Here is a 22,484-nt window from a genome sequence, read left to right as displayed (position 1 = left end):
CTCTGATAGACTGAGAGAACAAAGGCTTGATTACCTAGTCCCTCCCCAGGTGACACATGAAACATAGAGACAGGGGATTCAATGCAATTCTATATTGTTTATGTGCAGAAAAATAACCCCTTCCCATTATGATGCCCAATAGTGAAGGACAAACCATCCAGGAGTTGAAAGAACTTTTGTCCCTATCATAATAGTGGCCCCAAATGCAATTACCGGTATTTATTTATGTCATAAATAATCATTATTAGTAGTATTTATTTGTCGTGTTTTACACCAAAGTGTTTCAAAGCAACTTACATAATAAAAATAGAAATAACAAAAAACATCAAAACCAAATATAAAAAACAACAACTATAGTGTCAAGCATGCTTTCTGGGGAGAGCATTCTGTAAGCGGGGAGCCGCTGCTGAAAATAATTTCAGTTACACTTAGGGAACAAAATCATTCAACAATTTTGGCATTTAACACCCATCCCCACGACCATAAGCTGCTTTTTCACCTGTGGAGAAAAGATGAAAAACTTCTTGGGGGGTAAATGACCTTCAGCAAAAATGGCTGGAGGAGAAAAGGTTAAGTAGTCATTCTCACACACAGTACTATTCCTCTTTGCAGTATCCTGCAGCTGCTTTTTATTTAAAACAAAAACCAGGAGGCCATTACATCTGCCATGCACTGCCAGCTTGGACCTGAATCATATCCTAATTAAATAAGCAGTAAAAAGACACAGAAAATGAATTAAAAGTTAGGTGTACTACTTTTCAAATAAAAATTAACTGGCAGCAAATTATTTCTTCCTGCCTACCCACATATTTGAACTGAAGCATTTAACTGTGAAACAACTCTGCTACTTGGGGGGGCATCTAATCAGCCGTCATGTATAGTTTCTTTTGGATATATAGTTCATTTTCAGACTCAATAAATACTAGGAAGAAAGGTCTTGAGCATATTCAATATTTCAGCTAATCACTGTGTATTTTTGACTTTGGGCTTTTATCACTAAATGCTGTGTATTGAAAACAGTGTACCTCGAGGTAGACTGAATAAAAATCTGATTGATACATGGTCTAATCCTGACCTTATTAAATCATATGAAGCAGCCTTATGGATAGGAAGCTGCCTTATACTAAGGCAGACCAACTGTCCATCTAGCTCAGTATTGTTGACACTGACTGGCAGGAGCTCTCCAGGGGTTTAGGCAGGAGTCTTTCCAGACCATACCTGGGAATGCTTCAGTTGACATGCAAATAATGTGAACTGCTATAAAGCCTTCCCTAAAAGTCTTTCCCTAAAAGGACCTAAAAGTTGTAATACACTAGGAAACTTACCTAGCATAGCTGAACTTTGGAAGCTGTGCTAATGTGAAGTACAGTGGTACCTCGGGTTACAGATGCTTCAGGTTACAGATGCTTCAGGTTACAGACTCTGCTAACCCAGAAATAGTACCTCGGATTAAGAACTTTGCTTCAGGATAAGAACAGAAATCGTGCGGTGGGACAGTGGGAGGCCCCATTAGCTAAAGTGGTGCTTCAGGTTAAGAACAGTTTCAGGTTAAGAACGGACCTCCAGAACAAATTAAGTTCTTAACCCGAGGTACCACTGTACTGAAATATGTCTACTATGTAGCTAAAGACACTAATTGGAACCCAGTGTCCATCCAAATAAACAGAAGAATCATAGTATGTCTCTTCTTCCTAAGCATATAAACATTGTCTTACCAGGTCAGCCCAGCATACACTAACAATTGCCAGTCAGATGCACCAAGAAGCTCTCAAATAAGGCATCATGGAAGTAGTCATAACCTTATAGTCATTCATAGCACCGGTTAATAAGATCCTGAATACAGTAATTCAGTTTTTACCTATTATGGCTAATGGCCTTAGAAGAAACCTGGTCTATGTTTCAGTTATCTCCCATGCTGATTACTGCAGTCATATTTCAGCTAGTCTTCCATTGTCTCACCTTGGTACACTTCCATCCATCCAGCATGCTCTTCTCTGAAACAAATCCAACCTTTGTCCCGTATGCCCCTTATGCCTGGAACTGCCTCCCAGAATGCCTCTATTATATCTCCTCCCATATTTTCTTCAGGTCGCTCATCAAATTAATATTTTTCTCTGGAGCAACCCCTTACTCTCCATACACTATTATAATTAAGCTGAAGTATGTATAATTGAAAGAATGGCATATACTTTTCTTGTTAGTTTTACTTCTGTTTCCCTCCTCTCACACTGTTGTTTCTCTTGTATCTGTTTTCAGATTTTAAGCCCCTTAGGCCAAGGATTTGTCAAATATATTTTTTGTCATATGCCATGCACATAGATAGTATGTATAAGCAATTATAATGGCTATGAATTTACCAGTCCTCCATGAATTTATCTATTCCTCTTCTGAAGCTATATAAACTAAAGGCCATTGTTTTATGATGAACAATCATCATCATTAGTTAATTATGTGGTTTTCTCTGTTTTTAACCTATTGCCAGAAAACTGAACTAGACAACTCTGGAGTCTAGTAATTTCAGAAAGAAGCATGAATATATCTTCAATCGCTTGTCATATCTCTCCACGCCATTCCAGCCTGCCTAGATATGTTTGTTGAAATGGGGTGACCAGAGCAGCACATTGTATTCTTAAGTGGAAATATAATAAGGTTTCTATAATGGCATTGTGATACCTGCTATTTTATTTCCATCTCTTTAGTAATAATTCCTAATCATGATTTTTCCTTAAGTGAATTTTCTACTATGGTCTCAAGAGATCTTTTCACCTCATCAAAACTCAAGGTATGAATGATTTCATTACTGCTTGTAATATGTGATTCTTTCTGTTGAGTGATAGGCCAAGCTTTTCGTAAGCGTCTGCAAAGATATTTAGGATAATCCAAAAAACCAAAGTGGTGCACCAACAAGTGCAAAATAACCCCTTTGCAGCACCACAAATCCAACTCAATGGTGTAACGTTGGAAAATGTCAATCACTTCTCCTACCTAGGCAGTTATCTTTCCACAAGGGCCAACATTGATGCTGAAATCCAGCATAACCAGAGCTCTGTGGGTGCGGCTTTCTCCTGATTGAAGTGCAGAGTGTTTGAGGACCGGGACATTCACAGGGAAACCAAAATGCTTGTTTACAAAGCTATTGTACCAGAAAGAAAGAAAAAGAAAGAAAGAAAGAAAGAAAGAAAGAAAGAAAGAAAGAAAGAAAGAAAGAAATTCTTTCTAGGAAATTCTATGCAGATATCAGAATCAAGTATTACTACACAAAGGGGGTATTATATTCCACTGGTATTGCAGTGCTATGTGTATGCTGCCCTCAAAAACATTCCCAACTATTAACAAATAATTACCAGGTCAATTAAGATAGTAGGCTTAAATTCTTAAAACAATGGAAGATAGCTACTTGAAGTAAAAGCAGTATCTTCTAATAATTTAAAGTCCTGCTACACTCTTCTCATCACCAAATACTGGTCCCTGACCACATGTCAAGAAATGGACATATCTCTCAACACCATAACTCTGCAATCCAAGTTTGGCTGGGCAATATCAACATTGTCATTTATCAGCAGCTAAATATGCTGATATATCACGATGTCTGGAATGTATATTGGCTGCTTCTTCCTCTCCATCTTAGGGGAGGAATAACCCAAGTCAACAGGGCTGGCCCAAGACATTTTGGTACCTGAGGCAAACCTTAAAAATGGCACCACCACCCCAAGTGAAGATCTACATTGCGAACAGTGTCAGGGGATCAAATCAACCTGATGGTTGATGTGGGAAGTAAAGGCCGTCACAAGGGAGAAAGGGACCAACTCTGGGCTGGTGGACCCAGGAGGGCCCAAAAAGCAGCCCCTGCCATTTCCTCCCTAGGGATGGGAGAAGACCAGCAGTGCCTATTTGCTGAGTGTCCACAGTGGAGGCAGAATTGAGGCAGAGGGCTGCCGAGGAGGCAGCAGGACCAGCTGCCAAGGAATACACCACAGCTGTCGCTGCCACCACAGAAGCAACAGCAGGCGGCGATGCATTCCTGTGAGGCTGGATTTGCTCCCACTGTGGCTCCTGCCTGAGGCAGTTGCCTCACTCTGCTTCATGGGTGGACTAGCCCCGCAAATCAGTATGTGACATTGCTGGAAATCATTTGCATAAACAAATTAAAGTATTTGACTTTTCATTATAATTGCCAGCACTTGGAACGGTAAGATTCACTGTAAATATATGCTAGTTCATATACTCAAATGATGTTTGTAACCATCCATTCTTTGTCCATTTCTGTGAATTTTAGGAAGCTTTAAAAACAACAACTGCTGAACTACTTAGCATTATTCCTATGTGCAGTGCTTTTTTTCAGCTGGAGCACGCCAGAGCACAGTTCCAGGACCTCTCAGGTGGGCATCATTGTGGGCTGGTGCTGTTTCTTCCCTTTACGTACTTATGAGAAGCCCAAAACGAACAGTTCAAGTCAAAACAGAAGCTGGCCAGCATGTGCGAGTCTATACTTTGTTTTAGATCTATGACTCCACCTAGCTCCTAGCTGCTTCTAGTCATGATTTGTCAAGCTACGGGACGTGGCCAATTCATATTTCATTTTCTTCAATCTGTCTCCTGTGTAGCAGCAGTGGGCTTTCCAGCCAGGCTTCTGCCATTGCATGCACGTGTGTTTGCATAAGGGCCCTTTTGAGCTGCCCTAGCCATCTGCCTGAATCTAAGAGAACAAAGGAGGCAGGGGCACACTTATTTGACCTGCACCAGAACCAGAGGAGACCCCCAAACCAGCTAGGGAGAGATTACCATAGTGTTTAGTGCTTCCGTGGGTTGTTAACACAGCTGTTGTCAAACTGGCATCTGTTCAGGGCTGCCCTGAGTTGCCTGGCTACTTACTGTAACAACTTCATGGTGAATTCTGGCACCTATTTTTCTTGTGCAGCTTCCTAAAATGCATAGAAATGAACATAGGGTGGCATTCAACAAACCTGTACTCAGAGTAGACCCACTGAAATTAATGGACCTAGTGCAGCCATGTTTCTTAATTTCAATGGGTGTCCTCTATGTTAGTTGAATACCACTCATAGAGTGGATTGTTTCAAACCTAATTGTGTGTATGGGTATATATGTATTCGTGGTCAAAATAGCATGAGAAATGTTACTTTATGAGTGTTTTGATGTTTGTATAATATGTGGAATCCACACACCCCTACCTCAATGAGGACCTGTGCATGGAAACAAGTACTTAGCAAACAGCCCCTGACAACTACAACATGTCATCCAGAGGGCTGTTATATACACATGGACCTGGTCAGATCATCACTGCCAATCAGAACAAAAAGGGGAAACGAGGCACAGGATTCATCCCTTCTCCTCTTCCGAGATCAGGGCTGTTGGTAGAATCCTAATCCAGGCTGTTGCGTACACATACAGTTAGACTGGAGCTCTTGTACATATGACCAACCTATTACATACTACATTGTCTGCTATAACTAGAGAACTATCTGTTCTAATAAAAAGGGTTTAATTAGGCATTGCTAATGACAGAAATGACATTTTAGCTTACTGCAAATATAACCCCCTGGAATTGGTTGTATGTCAAGGCCAATCCTCATGTCAAATTTAAATGGTGAACTATTGACAGACTTGCATTCACAGTGCAGTGGGCACATTTGATTCCTTGAGCATTTATACTGGTATGTTTGCTGTTATTCATCTTTCATGCCATTTTTTATTGTGTTTTATTTCTTGGCCTTTATTTGTTTATTTTTCTCTATCTCCTCCCTTAACTGTAGGGATTCTGCTCTTCTTCCTCTATAAATAGCAATTCACAGTCAAGATCCGTCCAGTAATCTTGACTAATACTGCAAATATATACCATTTACACGGAGATATTGATTTAAGCCATTTTGATTCTGGTGTATCTTTTTGCTGAAATTGCAAGGCACAGGTTTAAGAACATAAGGCCAGCATTCTTTTCTCCCCCATGGCCAACCCATAAGCGCAACCTGAGCACAAGAGCAGCCTCCCCTCCGGTGGTTTCTAGCAACTGATTACTGCTTCCAACCATGGAGGCAGAGCTAGTAGCCACTGGTAATCCTATCCTTCATGGATTTTTCCAGTCTCCCTTTAAAGCTACCCAAGTTGGTGCTCATCACTACCTCCTGTGGTAGCGAGTTCCATAGTTTAACTATGCACTGCATGAATCTTCCAATATTCAGTTTCACTGGATGTTCATGAGTTCTGGTATTATGAGGAGTGGAGAAAAAAACACTTCTCTATCCACTTTCTCCATGCCATGCCTATTTTTATAAACTTCCATCATGTCACCTCTTACTCACCTTTTCTCTGAACTAAAAGTCTCAAATGCTGCAACCTTTCCTCATAGGGGAGTTCTCCATCCCCTTGATCATATTGGTTGCCCATTGCTGAACTTTCTCCAACTCTATAATATCCTTTTTTGGTGAGGAGACCACTACTGTACACAAAATTCCAAATGGGATTGCATCATAGATATGTATAATGACCTTAGGATATTAGCAGTTTAATTCTGAATTCTCTTCCTAATGATCCCTGGCATGGAGTTTCCCTTTTTCACAGTTGCCACACATTGGGTCAACCTCTTCATCAAGCTATCCACTTGGATGCCAAAGTCTCATTCCTGGTCAGTCACCACCAGTTCAGATCCCATGGGCATATATGTGGAATTAATATTTATTTTGTGCTGCCATGCATCACTTTACATTTGTTTACATTGAATTGCATTTGTCATTTTGCCTCCTATTCACTCAGTTTGGAAAGGTCTTTTTGGAGCTCTTCATAATCTCTTTTTGTTTGAACGACCCTGAATAATTTTTTAGCATCAGGTCTGCTCACTCTTAACTCTAGATCATTTATGCACAAGTTAAAAAGTGCATGCCCCAGTACAGATCCTCGGAGAACATCTTCTACATCTTTCTATTCAGAGAACTATCCATTTATTATTCTCTGTTCCCTACAACTTAACCAATTTCTAATCTGCATAAGGACCTCTCCTCTTATTACATATTACTTAGGAGACAAAAAGTTTTTTGAAACTCCATCACTATACTACATCAACCAGATCACCTCAATCTATATGCTTGCTGGCATATGCTGCCTTGTGCATCTTTTGGCTACATAAGGATCCACACTCAACTTTGAACTTTGGAAATAGAATGAATGTTGATAAAATGTTCCTATTCTGTTGGTTCTTCTCATTAGAATTTATCTAGGGTTTGGTTTTTGTCCTTACTTGCATGGTTGATATAAAGGACATTGCCAAAGAGCCTGTTCCATATTAAAATTGGGCAGCTGACTCCTGATGCCATGGTTAAAGAAAAGGCAAATGATAGCCCTTGAGGGATCAGAACCAAGGTTCAGCACTTAACAAGTATATGACACAAAAATCTGACTCAACATTAGAATTTAAGACATAAGGCAGGTGTTTTTGCAGCTGCTTTACCTGTGCAGGCAACTTCTTGTTTAAGTGGCATTGAATGCACAGCTAAACGTAGAAGTCCCATAGGTTAATAATTCTTTTTCTGTGACTTCACACTGAGTGCCCTCTTCCTATGATACACCGCTCACACAAATAAGGTGGCTACGATAGTGTCAGCACTGACTGTTAGATACATAATAAGATCTCCAGACATAATCATGATTAGGGCCTCTACAAGTGTAGCATCATAATTAGACCTAGAGAGTCAAGACACTGATGGTCAACTGGCTCCAGGAAGACTTAGTGTTTCTGGATTTACAGCATCTAGAGTTTAAGAATCAAAATTCACAATAGTTACAAATGCTATAGAAAAAAGTCTGAAAGCAACAAGAGGAAGCAGAACTGAAACAGGGAACAAGATACCTTTTAGCCCAAAACCCTGTTGGATATACGTATGCCTGATGAGAAACTACTCTCCCATCAAACCTTAGGTCCTGGGGTAATCAATAAAATAAGGTACAAAAGTATATACCACTTTCCAATAACTGACTTCTAGAAAAAGCAAGTCCTGGATCAGGCTGGGACCTAGAATGGGATGGTGGGTTTCCATTTGTTTTTATTCTGGATTGAAGCTTGTCACATCCACACCATACATTAAAAGCACATGTCCCCCTCCCCCCCCCATAAAAACCTAGGAGTTATAGTTTACACCCTACAGAGTTACAATTCCTAGCACTCTAATAAACTGCAGTTCCCAGGATTTGGGAAGGAGAGTCGTGTAATTTAAATGTATGGTGTGAATGTGATCCACAGTGAGATTCTAACTAGAGAACTGAAATTATATATTTGCAGCAGCAGTGGTCGGTGCTGAAGGTTAGGTGACCATGGTGTTTATCTCCAACCAGGAGAAAATGCAATAACCTACAAATTAATTGGTGGAAATTACTATGCTTGACAAATGGGTCTCCTGAGATCAGTGCTTGAATTTCAGCCTTAACAATATCAGATATGTTTGTGTTTGCAAACATTTCAGGAAATGGCATTCTCATTGACTTTCCTCCTGTACACTTGAACTGATGTCTGTCATATTGTGTTCTGTCAGAGACAAGGATATTGGTCAGCATGAACCTCAAGTGAAGGTATTTTCACTTAGAAGTCCAACTTTAACACTCTCATCAGCAGATGCACAATGTGCAGCCTTTCAATATATTATACTACTGTATTTATTAGTGCTAAGAAATCCTTAACAATTTTTACAAATTCATTCTGTTCACTATAAAAGATGGCTGGTACAGTTTTGAGATATTAATTTTATCTATTCATGCCTCATTGGGAGGACACAATTTTGTACTGCTTGTATAATACAGAATATATGAATATATGATAGATGGAAAGGTTTGTTCTCCCTTTCTTGACATGAATGTAATGAACTTAATATTACAAATAAAATAGCAAATATCACAATGCCTTTATAGAGATCTGGGGTGCATCCCCATTTAGGATACTATATACCATTTGCAACTGTTGTCTCATCTCAAAAAAGATGTGAAGAAATGGAAGATGCACAAAAGGATTTGAAGAGGTGGTAATGGTATGAATGTTTTGTTTTTTAAAGGATCAGACAAATTAATGGAGGATAAATTTAACAATGGCAATTAGCAATGATAATTTCAGAGGCAATATACTTTTTACTACCAGATGCTTGAGGCAAACGGCAGGAATGGCTACAACCACCATGCCTTGCTTGTGAATTTCCCAGAGACTTCTGACTGGCATATATTCTGAATTTCAGTATTTTTCTAGTTATGCGTGGTATTGCTAAAGTGTATTACATCATCCTGTTTAATTTTAGAAACTAGAAGAAAATACTGAAATTCAGAATACACACACACACACACACACACACACACACACACACAATAAATGCTATGAAGTTCTGAAAAATAAAGTTAAATAAAATATTAGCAATAATGGTCAAAGGACATACATATCAGAAAGAGAAAAAGATATGAAAAAATGTGTTATAACAATATTTTAATAATCTTAAAACTTTTGCTGAAATCATAAGCTGCTAGACGCAGAATCCAAGAAACTGATACCTATCACTAATTGAGGTAATTTTTTTGAGGTTCAGCACATCCCCTCCCCTTTTCAAAAAAGCAGAAATAATTTACTTGTATGGTGTATGCTTTAAGCATAAGTGCAATGTCTGTTTAAAATAGTACACAATGCAAACATGTGAAATAGTCTTTGAGTTTTCCTTATAGCATGAACAGCCTATAAGAGTTCCAGAATGTAGTCAGCAGTAACACAAGAGCCAATGCCCTTGCATGGCATATGCTATAATGCAGTTGAGGGAAAATGGATTTGGAATAGTGCTTTTGCAAGTGTGGCTGAAACATGGATCATATCAGCCCCAAACCAGATGCCATAAATGTCATTTGTGGCTTCCCTGCAATTCACTACTTGGTTAATGTCAATAGCCAGTATTGAGCTGATGGAGATCTGGTCAGGAAGTAGTATGATAAAATTAATTTGTTTTTTTACCACCCTGTATCTGCATTGGATTAGCATTCCATCAGCAGAAAACAGCTGCTATATATAAATGTCTACTTTCAGTTTTAGCATTTGGTTAAAGCATGCAAAGGATTGACTCATGGTACAGCCAGACTTATAAAAAGCATCTGGTTAAATTTCTGTCTCTGTGTTTCTGAAGCAGAACCAGACTCAACAGCATGCATAGAACTTCAGGTTCCATTCCTAGTGTCTCAAATTAAATGTTTAATAAGCAGTAGTTTGGAAAAGACCTGGCTGAGGCCATGGGGGTGCCTAAAAGACAGAGTAGAAGCAATTCTACCTTTGGGCTGGTCACTGGCCTGTCTGTTTAAGACATTTCCATTGTTTCTTAAATCGTTATATAACTATTTCCCTAAAAGTCTGTTTAAATGTATACTTTCTTGTTGCAGCATGGTTTAAGATGTTAACCAACTCTTTTTAGTACTGAATATGAACTCAGTAATAAAGAATAATTTAAAAAGTTGCAATCCTAGCTGTGGGATACTGAGGAGAAAAATGGTGCCACTTACTCTAGAGTAGTATTATTTATATTACTGAACTATTCCAAGTAAATAATTCCAGACTTGCAGTCTGAAGCTACCAGACCTCTTCTCAGTAGATCACAACTTTTTTTTCTATTGGTCTATAAGCCAACTGATGCAGATTCATACCCTCCATACATTTGGTATGAAAGTGCATTTTGTTGCATTGGCAGTGAGGGGAGCATAATTTCCTTCACCCAGGTTGAATTGGATCCATTACATTCTAGAAAATCAGCATAGTCTCTCTATTGTGCCGTCCTATCTCCCCCTCCCCATTACTCTCCTCCATTGCTGTGGTGTTCTGTTATTCCTGTGTTATCCAAGACATAGCCTATTGGGCCTCTTCGCTGGAGACTTATTACAGTTTATCTCTGTCTGCCTTTCTTTAAAGCCAGCTGAACATACCCAATGCTCTTCCTCTATGGTAAGATCTAACAGAACCCTGCCCCCCTCCCCAGCTGCTTCTGTGACACACTTCTTAATCTCCTAATACACTCCCTATTCTCTCTACCCTGACCATCTAGGTTTCTGTCTCAAAGCTTAGCCTGGTTATCTCTGCATGAAGCCACTATGTTGTGTTTCTGTTTGTTGAGTCTGGTGTTCACATGAGCTGTTGATTATGCTGCACATGATGTGTATTTATTGGGCACCCTTGAGCTTTCCTTTAGTCAAGTTAACTGTTGTCCTACGTTCTAATGAATAATTACCAAGAGAGAATTAGAATCCTTTTCAGATTTTCTGTTTGTTAAGTCATGAGCTCTTTGATGCAATGGAATTGATTTGCAAAATGAATTGAAACTATGAACAAGGTCCACATTGTTATTTTTGTGTGTGAAAATTACCCATACAATGAACAAATAGCACAAATAGAATAAGGTGTGGCAAAGAGAAAGGCACTGTGCATTTGCTCTAGAGTCCAGTCCTGAGTGCCTGATAACATTCTTCAAGCATCTAACCTATCCAGGCTTGAAGTCATTCAGCAACAACCCTCTAGCTCCTGTCATGTAGCCCTGTTCCTGCTATCCACGGAAACGCCGTTTACCTTCCTGCCGGAGCAGTACCTATTTATCTACTTGCAGTTTGTGCTTTCGAACTGCTAGGCTGGCAGGAGCAGGGACCAAGCAACGGGAGCTCATCCTGTTGCAGGGATTCGAACCGCCGACCTTCTGATTGGCAAGCCCTAGGCTCTGTGGTTTAACCCACAGCACCACCCGCGTCCCATTGGCATAAATTTCCTCACTTCTTGGTGAAGCTGGGAATAATGGGACTTTGAGGAAGGGATTGGTAACTCTTAAGAAATAATGGAATTCCTTCCTTCTCTCAGTCCAAATTTCATAATGCTCATTGGGTTTACTCCACAAATACAGAGTCTTTCCCCTTGGCCTCTATTTTCTTAATTCTGCAAGTAGGATATGTTGAGCAAAACAAGCCAACAGTGTTGTTTAGGGCACCCCCTTGGAATCTCAGCTGAATTGTCTGCCCTTGAACAACAAATATTCCCCTCTCCCACTGGCTGTAACAGAAGTGTTTTCATGCAGAATCAACTCTAGAAAGTGTCAAAACTAACTACTGTTATGCAGGCCACAAGCCTACTGAAAACAAATGCTGTCAAGGCCAAATGGACTTGACAGTAAAGCATGAATTATGGTTATAGCATCTTAACAATACCTTATTTTAATAGAAAAGGTTGCAGGTATTTTATGTAAACTAAATTATTCAAAGAGAGAACTTTGTTCTATGTCTTGGGTGTGGGTGTATGTGCGCGCGCGCGCGCGCACACACACACACACACACACACACCCCAAAAGTGCTAATTTTGAGCTCTTAACAGGAAATCAAAGGGGTCTGTTCTTTCCTGGTATACACAGTGGTGAGTAAACATCAGATTGGGTGTGTGTGTTTTTGGGGGGGTGATCTGCACTGTTTCCTGGTTATGTACTTCTTCATTATTTGGCATCAAATTCTTCGCTCTGCAGCAGTGGAAGAGAATGTGGGCACAATATGTCCTCAGAAGGGGAAATGTTATTTCCTCCCACAGCATCAGGCAGTGCTTCCACAGCACATCTAGTAGAAGAGCAGAAGAGTTTCTTAGGGCACTAAAGGAAACAACCCTTTGTTGTTCTACTTAGCATGGTTTGGGAGCTTCGTTTCCCACCACACCCACCAGCAGTCTGCCTGGCAGGGAGTCTTCTCACAAAAGCCAAGGCAAACTAGTTGATCCCACTTGTTCAGGAAACTCTTGCCTTGGCATAACATAAGTGCAGAACAAGGAATGTTCAAGCTAGTCACATTCCCCTTGGGGAATTGGGTGGGGGAGATGAATACTGAGGGATAAGGCAGGAGCTGTGAGAACAGAAAAGGCCAGTTAGGGGGGGATATCTAATTTAAACTCTAGGGACTGTTAAACAGTAGCAGTCAGGCTAAATAACTGCTTTATCAGAGCAAGGCACAGGGAAATACCTAGGGGTCATGAGAAATATAACTGAGAACAGTGAGAACAGTGAGCATGTAGTACAAAGCTATTTTTAAAAAAATCAAGAAGTGGGAAGATCATCAGATCCTGAAGAAATCATTCTAGCTTAGCTTGGTTTTGCAGGCCTATTTGAAAGGGATTCCCCATTCAGAAGGAAACTTTGGAATTGCTGTTGTTCCTCAAATAACATGAATTAAGTATATATTGGGTAAAGTTTCAGTAAACCTTGGCATCTTTAAGGTTAACATTTTTCCTGCAGAGGAGAAAATTCATGGGAAAACACATGTGGATATTATATTGCTTTCCAGTATAATTCATGCATCTGCTCTCATGAGTATTTCTTCAAGGAATATAAATTTCATCAGAATTGACCATTAAACCCCTCATCTCAACTTAGCACTGTCTGCATCTTGCTATTTTGCTGTTGCTTACAACTGAAGACTGATCAGCTACCTCCTTTTTTGGTGGGCTGCTTTCTCCTCCTATTTCTTCCATGGGGTCTGTCACAAGGGAAGCAAAGTAAAGCACACTGTTCTGCAGATGTTGTGCTGGCTGGGCCGTAGCAATTAGGTTTCCGTTAACTGCATGCTCAGCTCCAAGCTTCATAAATATCCTTCAGTGAGCATGAAAAAGTCCTTGCAGAAACCTGAAGAGGCATCTCTGTATGCTGGCCAAAGAATGTTCCCACAAGACCAGGTGGTCTTCAGATAGCCATTTTTCTTTCTTCTGGCCAAGTGGAACAGAACACTAATGAGGAGCAAAGGCCATGGCTGTGTATGCACCCATTTAAATCAGTGAGAAAATTGAACATAGGTTGAACATCAGTGCTCAGCGGAGCCACAGGGCATGCACCACAAGGCGGGTTGGTTATATATTCAAGCTAGATCATCAAAGTAGCAGACTGGAGCAGTCTGAACAGCAAGCAGGGCATAAGGAGACAGTTTCTGTAGTGTTCTCCTGTGCTGAGTAATACTTATTACCTGAGGCATGAAGTACTTTGTTTCCATTTCCTCCTGCTTGTCACCATGACCAAGCAGCAGGAAGTTGTGAGCAAAATGGAGGTCTTGCCAGTTACACCTGTTGATCAAATTACATATGGGGCAGTTTCTCAATCCATACAAATCCAAAACAAAATAGCTTTCTTGTCTCACAGGTTATGATATATCAACCAAAGGAATAGCAGAAACTGTGCCTTACCCTACCAGCAAGGCCCTTGAAAAATATTTATTGTTAAAGTTAGGGTGTGAGGGAGAGAGATTTTGGATAATGCCACTGAAGAACCATGGGGAACTGTTGAGGAATGAGGAAGAAAAAAATAGGCTAACAATTTGGTCCTAGAAGACAGATTATATATCTGCATTCATCTGTCTGAACTTCTGGGATTAGTGAAAGATTAGAGGTCTATAAGGCAGGGGAACAGTGCAGTGAGCTCTTCCTGTGAAGTAGCATTTTCTGTGGCCCAGGGTCTGTGTTCCTCATCTTCTGTTGTAACTACTGCCCTCTGTGCCAATGGGTTCCAGAACGCAGAGGAAAACTCTCGCATCTCAATCACCTTTTTCCGACTCTTCCGCGTGATGCGTCTGGTGAAGCTCTTGAGCCGAGGCGAGGGCATCCGCACACTGCTATGGACCTTCATCAAGTCCTTCCAGGTAAATTCTTCTTTTATGCCTTTGCCTTGGGACAGTACTGATGTGTTTGCCACCTCTACATTGCACATTTTTACATAGATCAGCAATGATCCCTGAATGGATAGTTTTTTCCAGTCACAGGTCTCCTAGCATTAGGGTGAATGTGATGAGGCAGGATGAGGTAAAGGATTTCAAAATCTAAACCCAGATCTGTAAACCATGTGGAGGTGTGGAATTGTTTAGTAAACTAGCTGATTTTTTATGTTTCATAAACTCCCTTTAGTGCAGTTTCCAGAGGGGTAACCATGTTAGTGTGTTGCAAGAAAAACACCCAAGTCTTGTCACATCTTTAAAGTTAACACATTTATTATGGCCTAATATATTTATTAGCGGCTAAGGTGCCACAATACCTTCTTTCCTGAATTTTAAGTTAATACTGGACATTGAATTGGGATTGTTGGATCCTCCTCAGATAAACATGCTAAGGCAAAATGATTGATATAGTCATATTTTCCCAAGGTAGTTCACAACCCTAGTTTGTATTTTTTTATTTTATATTAAAAGTACGGTGTTTTACTTTGTCCCATCACGTCAGCCTGCGAACAAGCACTATCTTTTTGCACTGATGATTTATGCATCTGTGGTCACAACCAGAAATTTGGCTTTGTCCAGTAATGGCAACAGCTCCAACCCCTATGCATGCTTTGGGCATAAGCTGATGTATCTTAGTAACAGACACCAGTACTAAATCCATGGCAATGGTCACAAGACAATGTGAGCTCACACAATTTGTTGTTGGCATCTGTCTGTCTCGAAAGACAATGGAGTGTGCCTCCGAGGGGAGAATCACAGTGCCTGCTGTGGCTGCAGAGACCAGCAACTTGTAACTGCTGCCTCCTGCATTGTTTTTGCTGTGTTAGCAGCACCAAAATTAACTCCCCAGGGCACAGGCCTGTGCAGTGTATATAGAGGTCCTGGGCTGCCCAGATTATAAGACACCCCCCCCTCAGCCTTGCTGATGTGATCCAAAGGAAAGCAGAGCAGTACATTTGGCATCAGCTTGGCTGCAGGAGCTGCTAGAAGGAAGTGTACAAGACTCCATCCAACCATCTTAGTGGCTCCACTCTGGATTTGTCTGTAGGGTTCACTCTTTAGCCTTTTCTTCCCCCAAAGATGTCCCTCAAGGCTCAGGTATGGATTTTTCATCAGGGTTTACTCCCGAAGCCTTTCTCACAAATGAATAAAAACCTCAAGGCAGTGGAGCTTTAGGATCAGTTTTCCTTCTCTTAGATGGGCTACCTTTCGGGCTCACGAGCCCCATGAGCTAAGCAGAAATAACCCATGGGTGTCAACAAGCACCATTTTTAAAAAATGCATTTTAAAAAATTATTATCAGCAAGTTTACAGCCAAGGAGGTTCCTGACAGAACTTTAAAAACAGGCCCCAAACAAAGGACATAGCTCTGTCCTTCTGTAGTCTGTCAATATCAGTCCTTTTTCTCAGCACAACAAATTGCTCCATCTCTCATTCCCTTTACATCTTTATTAACGCTGTGCCTCTCACTGAGTCACTGTTTGGTTCTTAGTTCTGTCTTCCATGATCCTTTATAATTTACCCATATGGACAGTATCATAAACAAGTAGAAAGTCAGTTGTCAAAAAGAGCAAGAATTGCGTGCTTAGAGGTTATTCAGACAAACATAACAAGAGTGTTAATTTTTTGGAGTCAATAAATGACAGAAAATGGAAATTTACAAAACATGTACACTGCAAATATATCCCAAAAAGGAATGAATTCCATTGTCATTGTGATTTCAGCAATATTTTCCAGTGTTTCTAAAAGATGTCCACAAAGTCTAACAAAATTCTACTCTGCACAGGAACATACATGTTGACAGTGCTAAATAGTTACTAAATTTAAGAACAACAATATTCATTGAAACCCAACGTCATTACTTATTAGATGAATTAAGATACTCTACTTTCCTCATAGTTACATAAAAAAGTAATGAATGTCCTCGTTTCAAAAATGCTTTATCACCATATTTCTCCATAGAATAATTTAAAAACATTTCACCCCAACTTCCACTAACAAACAGGAAACAATACTTGGAATTAAGTTACTTATGAAGCTTATAAAAGCAGTGGCAGAAATACTTAATTTTAAAGTAGGGAAGAGTAGTTTATGCTGATAGATGTTGTCGTATATTGGTTATTGCACAGAAAAATTTAACTTTTTCCAAAAAAATCCACAAGATACAGTATACACCTGCCTGCATTGAGATGATGGTAACATATTCACTATACCCAAGATAAAAGCAAATACTGGGCATTAGCCAATGTTTGCTTATGTTCAACAGCAGTACTACAGATATTGTCTACTGAAAGCAAGACCCACTTCACATATTTTTTCTGATACAAATATTAATAATAATTTCAGAAAAATGAATGTGCAGTGCAAGACTTATTGACAATATAATTATGGTTCTGTGTGTTGATAGCAAGTTTAGTCAAAGATCAGGCGAAGTCAAAGATGGATCAGTAGAGGCACCTAGTGGAAAAACAGACACATTACAACAATTCATTGTTCTTGCAATGATTTCACATAATACAGTGGTGCCCCGCAAGACGAATGCCTCGCAAGACGGAAAACTCGCTAGATGAAAGAGTTTTCCGTTTTGGAGGTGCTTCGCAAGACGAATTTCCTATGGGCTTGCTTCGAGTTCCTGCTGGTTTTTTTCCTCCCCCCCCCTTTTCTAAGCCGCTAAGCCGCTTATCAGCTGATCCGATCAGCAGATAAGCCGCTAAAAGCCGCTAATAGCGCTAATCCATCAATGGGCTTGCTTCGCAAGACGAAAAAACCGCTAGACGAAGAGAATCACAGAACAGATTCTTTTCGTCTTGCGAGGCACCACTGTACTGTACATGCATTTTAAAAAAATAGATGCACAAGTGCATCCATGTTTCCACTTTCTGCCATATATGACTTGCCACTTATACAGCTTCAGGGATGGGGTGGACGACTGTTACTGCTGCTGTTGCTTACATTTATAGCCTGCCATTCCTCCAAAGACTTTAAGGTACTGTATATGGTCATTCCCCCCCACCCACAACACATACATTTATTGTTATTATTTGTCTTCCACACACATATCTCAAGGTGATATACAAAATTCCATTCAAAGAAATAAATATTGTTGAAAGCAACATGGAAAATAACCTCAGATAAGCTCAAAAACAATAACCAACTAGGCACACCTAAGGCAGAGACTTATTCAGTGGTGAAAGTCTGTCCTAACAACAATCTTGTGAGGTAAGCTAGTACGGGAGATATGAAACCCAAGGTTATCCAGTGAACGTCATGGCTGGGCAGAAATTTGAACCTGTTTCCCCAATCCTAGTCCAATATTCTAAGCATTTCAACATGGTGGGTCTCCAAGGGATGTATGAATTTCCATTTGGAATGTGACAACATGTGAGGGAAACAGCAAGTACAAATGCATTTTCATGTGCTTTGCTGCACACTGAATAGGCAAAGCCACTTTTGCCTTCTGTCTCATCCCTTCAGGCTGTTGTAATAACATATAGGGGCTTGCTGAAATACCCCTTTATTCAACAAGTCAAACTGTCTTATTAAGTGGCACACCATGATCTATTTTGGGTTTTTTTTCCCCCCAGGCTCTTCCCTATGTGGCTCTTTTAATAGTGATGCTGTTTTTTATCTATGCTGTGATCGGGATGCAGGTAGGTGATTTCCTAAAATTAATGTTTTCACATACAAAAGTATATATGGAAGTCAACAAACACTTGTAGGAAAATGATTTGATTGACCCAAATATTTTGACAAAGTACACAAAAACAGAGTCTATTGAAAGAGATGTGCCAATAGGACTTTGATGTTCATATTTGTTATGTCAGTTCAAACAATTTTGTGGAGACAATGGAGAAGGGGCTTCCTGGTTCATTTTGAAGTTGTTTGGGGGTCTGGAAATGTATGGTCAAGGAACGAGGAGCAACCCCTGCTGCTTTCTTCATTTTATTTATTAATTTTTTTACAGAGGTTGTTCACCATGGGTGGGGCAACATTAGAGAAGATTAATTGCTTTCCCAGCCAGTATAAATACTTAAATGGATATATTCACGTCAAAGGATCAAAACCCCTGTAAAAGGATGACTTTGACCTGTGTTGAGAAGATTGCTACAGTTGCTTTGAAGTACAGGTGAAAAACCACACCAAATGCTCTTAGAATATTGTACCTGCTTTTTAGCAGTTTAATTTAGAATTTATCTAAACATTGGCATATGAATCTTAGTTGCAGTAAATCTTACATCTCTTTTGACCACTAGCCTTATCTGAAATATCATAAGAACATAGGAGTCTGCCTTACACCAAGTCAGACTATTGGGCCACATAGCTCCGTATTGCCTACAGTAACTGGCAGCTACTCTGTAAGGTTCCAGGAAGGAGACCTTCCCAGCCCTACCTGGAGATGCTGGGGAGTGAACCTGAAACTGTCTGAACATAGGCATACCTAGGTTCCTTGTGCCCTTGGCCAGGAGCTGTATTGACGACCCACCCAGAAAAGAATCTGAGAAGCAGGTGAGATTGCTTGGACAGGAGGAACAAGCCTCCTTGTGGCTGGATATTGCTTTCTGCCTGGAAGCCGCTCCAAGGATCCCTTTCCACTCCCTCCTGCAACAGCAGCTGCAGCTTTTCCTTCTGGAGATCTCAGACGGTTCCTTCTGCAGGCAAAACAGGTGCTTTTGCACCCCCAGGACAGGCTGCTTTTGCCAACCCCTAAGTATGCCTCTGCTTCTGCATGTAAGGGCAGATGCTGTACCATTTAGCTATCACCCTTCACCATCTGGTTTTGCACTGCCAGTCTAAAATCAATTGATGAAAGAGCTACATTGACACAATTGGTTTACAACTCGTGGAACTTCAGTTTGTATCATAATTTGGGGCTGGCATTGGGGAAGCATGCCACCCGTGACTTCAACAGCTGTGTAGCAGGTAGGAATTCAATAGGTTACAATTATAGGAAAAGCTTCGCCTGACAGCATTTTGTCAGTCAGACACCCTACAACTTGTGGATAGCTACTGATTTATTATTGGGCCTTCCACCCCACTCACAAAAGAGGGCACAAAATTGTGTATGAAACACGCATACACACAAAGCAAATGTTATACATATGTGTGCCTTCTTTTCCAGTGGGGGTGGAGAGCCCAATCCACAAAGTGTACTGGACCAGAAAATGTTGGAATCCCTGGTTCAATACATTCAATCAAGTTCTTGGTATGCGTGTATGTTGCAGACAAGAAGTGAAGCTTTAGAAACACATTTTTTCCTTCTGCTACAACGTGGTGTACCTGGCAGTGTTTATCTGTCCAGTGTCAGTGGTGGTAGGTGGATTTTGCCCACACCACACCATTGTCTATCAAACACAATATCTTATTTCCCCCCATATGCATGGATAGCAGCCATTCACTTACATGGGGGGGGGGAGTGTGTACTCAGGGGCAGAACTGAGGTGGGAGCTAAACTACCCCTGGGTTTGCAACTCTCCCAACAGCATTGTTTATTGCAACCCATCTTCCTGCTCCTGTCTTGGTCATAGTATAATATGGTTGCTAATGTAATAGAGACAGAACCCACAGAGCTTCCTTTTAATATATGACAAGGCAGAAATGCACCTAATTTGTACACAATATTTAATTATCCCACATGAATGTTGGACACTTTGCCTCATTCAAGATTTTAACAATCTAATTGATCTTATTATATTGCAAAACCAATATTTCTGCAAAAGAAGAAATATCTGCATTAAAATGTGTATCTTTGTCACAAACAAAGTTCTTGCATTAATCTATATTTTGAATTTGACGTAACGAAGAAATAATTAGAAAAGGTTCAGGCAATTCTAACTCACATTCATATTTTAATAAATAATTAATAAATATTAGGTGCTAAGTATTTTAAATTATGTCTCTTCTCTTTGGCAATCACTCGTAGCAGAGTAAGATTGTCTTCCACGAACACTGTCTTAACAGTGAGTCTGTATAGGACTGTGGAGGCCAATTCTGGATCCACATGTCCTTCCACAATGGGGACATAGGTTTCCGGACGGGAGTTGATCACGGTGAAGGTTTGTCTAATGTGCCTTCCTCTTAGCTCCTTTCTCCTTTTCACCCTGAGTTCATGCTTCTTCAAAGTTCATCACACCTTTGGTAAAGGCTGTTCTCCAGTTGGAGCGCTCGCAGGCCCAGTTATCAGTACTTATACTACATTTGTTTAGATTTGCCTTGAGAGTGTCTTTAAACCCCTTTTGCTTTCCATTTTTGAGTTTGGAATAGAGTAGTTGCTTTGGAAGACAATAATTATATCCTCCTCAACTCTGCAAAGTCCCATTTTCTTAGCTACTCAACTCTTGATGGGCATGAAGGGTTTTGCCAAATCCCTTGCAGTGAAAAAGCCTGGTGAGAGTTGTTTGAATCCACTTGATGCAAGAGTTCCCTTTTTTAAAAATAAAAATGCCCTTGAGACATTACTATTGAGTCATCAGTTTGGATGCACCAGAACTGACAGTGACATGAGACTTTCCTATTTAAGGAAAGAAAGGAAGAATCTATCTTAGCTGTCTCTTCTGATACTAAGCATCACAATGCTTAAGCTTCACCAACTTATGTGACCAAGTGGAAAAACACAAATTGATTATGATGGATGACGCTGCCCAGCTGAAGGTTCAACAAGTGTGCTTAGAGGAAGAATCTTCTTTTCTGTCGTCTTCTGCATTGCAATCACTTCTACATACTGTACTTTGCTAATGAGTAAGATGAAATGCTGATTTTAGCCTAACCATTGCCCCTCATTTAGTCTGTTATATGAAGAGCTTAAAAGAACAAATGAAATATCTCATGGAAACATTGCCTCATACTCTTCTTTCCTGAGATGAAAAATATGGCCTGCCTCAGAGTATTTAATCTGTCATCCTGCAATGGTAACTCCCAACACCCCCTCAGAACAGCTGCAACTGTCATTACTAAAATAGTGAGTCTGAGCCTGGGGGAGTCTGAGCCTAGAGATTTTCAGAGTACTCCTAAGGCAACTAACTTAGAATAACTTCATTTTAAAAGCAATTTTCTGCCTCTCATGCTAATTTTTTTAGAACATTCCTGTATTTCTTTCTCTTTAAAAAGCATGATGCTCAGAAGAATATTGCAGAACCTAAGCCTACCAGCAAGGGACGCGCGTGGCACTGTGGGTTAAACTACAGAGCCTAGAACTTGCCGATCAGAAGGTCGGCAGTTCGAATCCCCGCGATGGGGTGAGCTTCCGTTGCTCGGCCCCAGCTCCTGCCAACCTAGCAGTTCGAAAGCACGTCAAAGTGCAAGTAGATAAATAGGTACCGCTCCGGTGGGAAGGTAAACGGCGTTTCCATGCACTGCTCTGGTTCGCCAGAAGTGGCTTAGTCATGCTGACCACATGACCCAGAAGCTGTACGCCGGCTCCCTTGGCCAATAAAGTGAGATGAGTGCTGCAACCCCAGAGTCGTCCGCGACTGGACCTAATCGTCAGGGGTCCCTTTACCTTTACTAAGCCTACCAACAGGATTTTCTAGAACCACCACATGTGCAGAAATCAACCAGATTCTGCAGCACTTGCACATGAAAACAACAAGGAAAATATATCTCACAAGATACAGAGAATTGCAAGATGGTAGCCCTACTATGAATTGTAGCATGATACTGAACTAAAGTGCTGGGTTCATGCATATGTCACAGAATTAATTATTTCTGTACTGGTTCTTAAATAACAGAAGAATGTTCTTTAAATTTAAATGTAAATTCAT

At 40.4% G+C, this 22,484-nt stretch overlaps 1 protein-coding gene and 1 long non-coding RNA gene across 11 annotated transcripts in view; one reads left to right on the top strand and one right to left on the bottom strand.

The window, feature by feature from the left end:
- The window catches only part of LOC308595858, a 78,883-nt gene that overhangs the window by 12,041 nt on the left and 44,358 nt on the right, over nt 1–22,484 (bottom strand). The window contains exon 3 of one of the 3 annotated variants that reach the window (XR_014012131.1): nt 14,979–17,184. The exons of the other annotated variants lie outside the window; for them this stretch is intronic. This is a non-coding gene — a long non-coding RNA (uncharacterized lncRNA). Of the gene's footprint in view, nt 1–14,978; nt 17,185–22,484 lie in introns of those variants that run through there. 3 annotated transcript variants of the gene reach the window in all.
- CACNA1C (calcium voltage-gated channel subunit alpha1 C) overlaps nt 1–22,484 on the top strand; it is a gene marked incomplete at its 5' end in the record, with an annotated part of 472,020 nt that overhangs the window by 415,602 nt on the left and 33,934 nt on the right. For all 8 annotated transcript variants that reach the window (XM_081209739.1, XM_081209741.1, XM_081209740.1 and 5 more), the window contains 3 exons: nt 10,925–10,957; nt 14,527–14,655; nt 18,312–18,377. In XM_081209739.1, coding sequence (XP_081065865.1) covers nt 10,925–10,957; nt 14,527–14,655; nt 18,312–18,377 — 228 coding nt within the window. The remainder of the gene's footprint in view (nt 1–10,924; nt 10,958–14,526; nt 14,656–18,311; nt 18,378–22,484) is intronic.

The sequence above is a fragment of the Podarcis bocagei genome (genome assembly GCF_964188305.1).
Source record: "Podarcis bocagei genome assembly, chromosome: 10".
NCBI lineage: Eukaryota > Metazoa > Chordata > Lepidosauria > Squamata > Lacertidae > Podarcis > Podarcis bocagei.
This window is presented reverse-complemented; position numbering and strand designations above follow the sequence as displayed.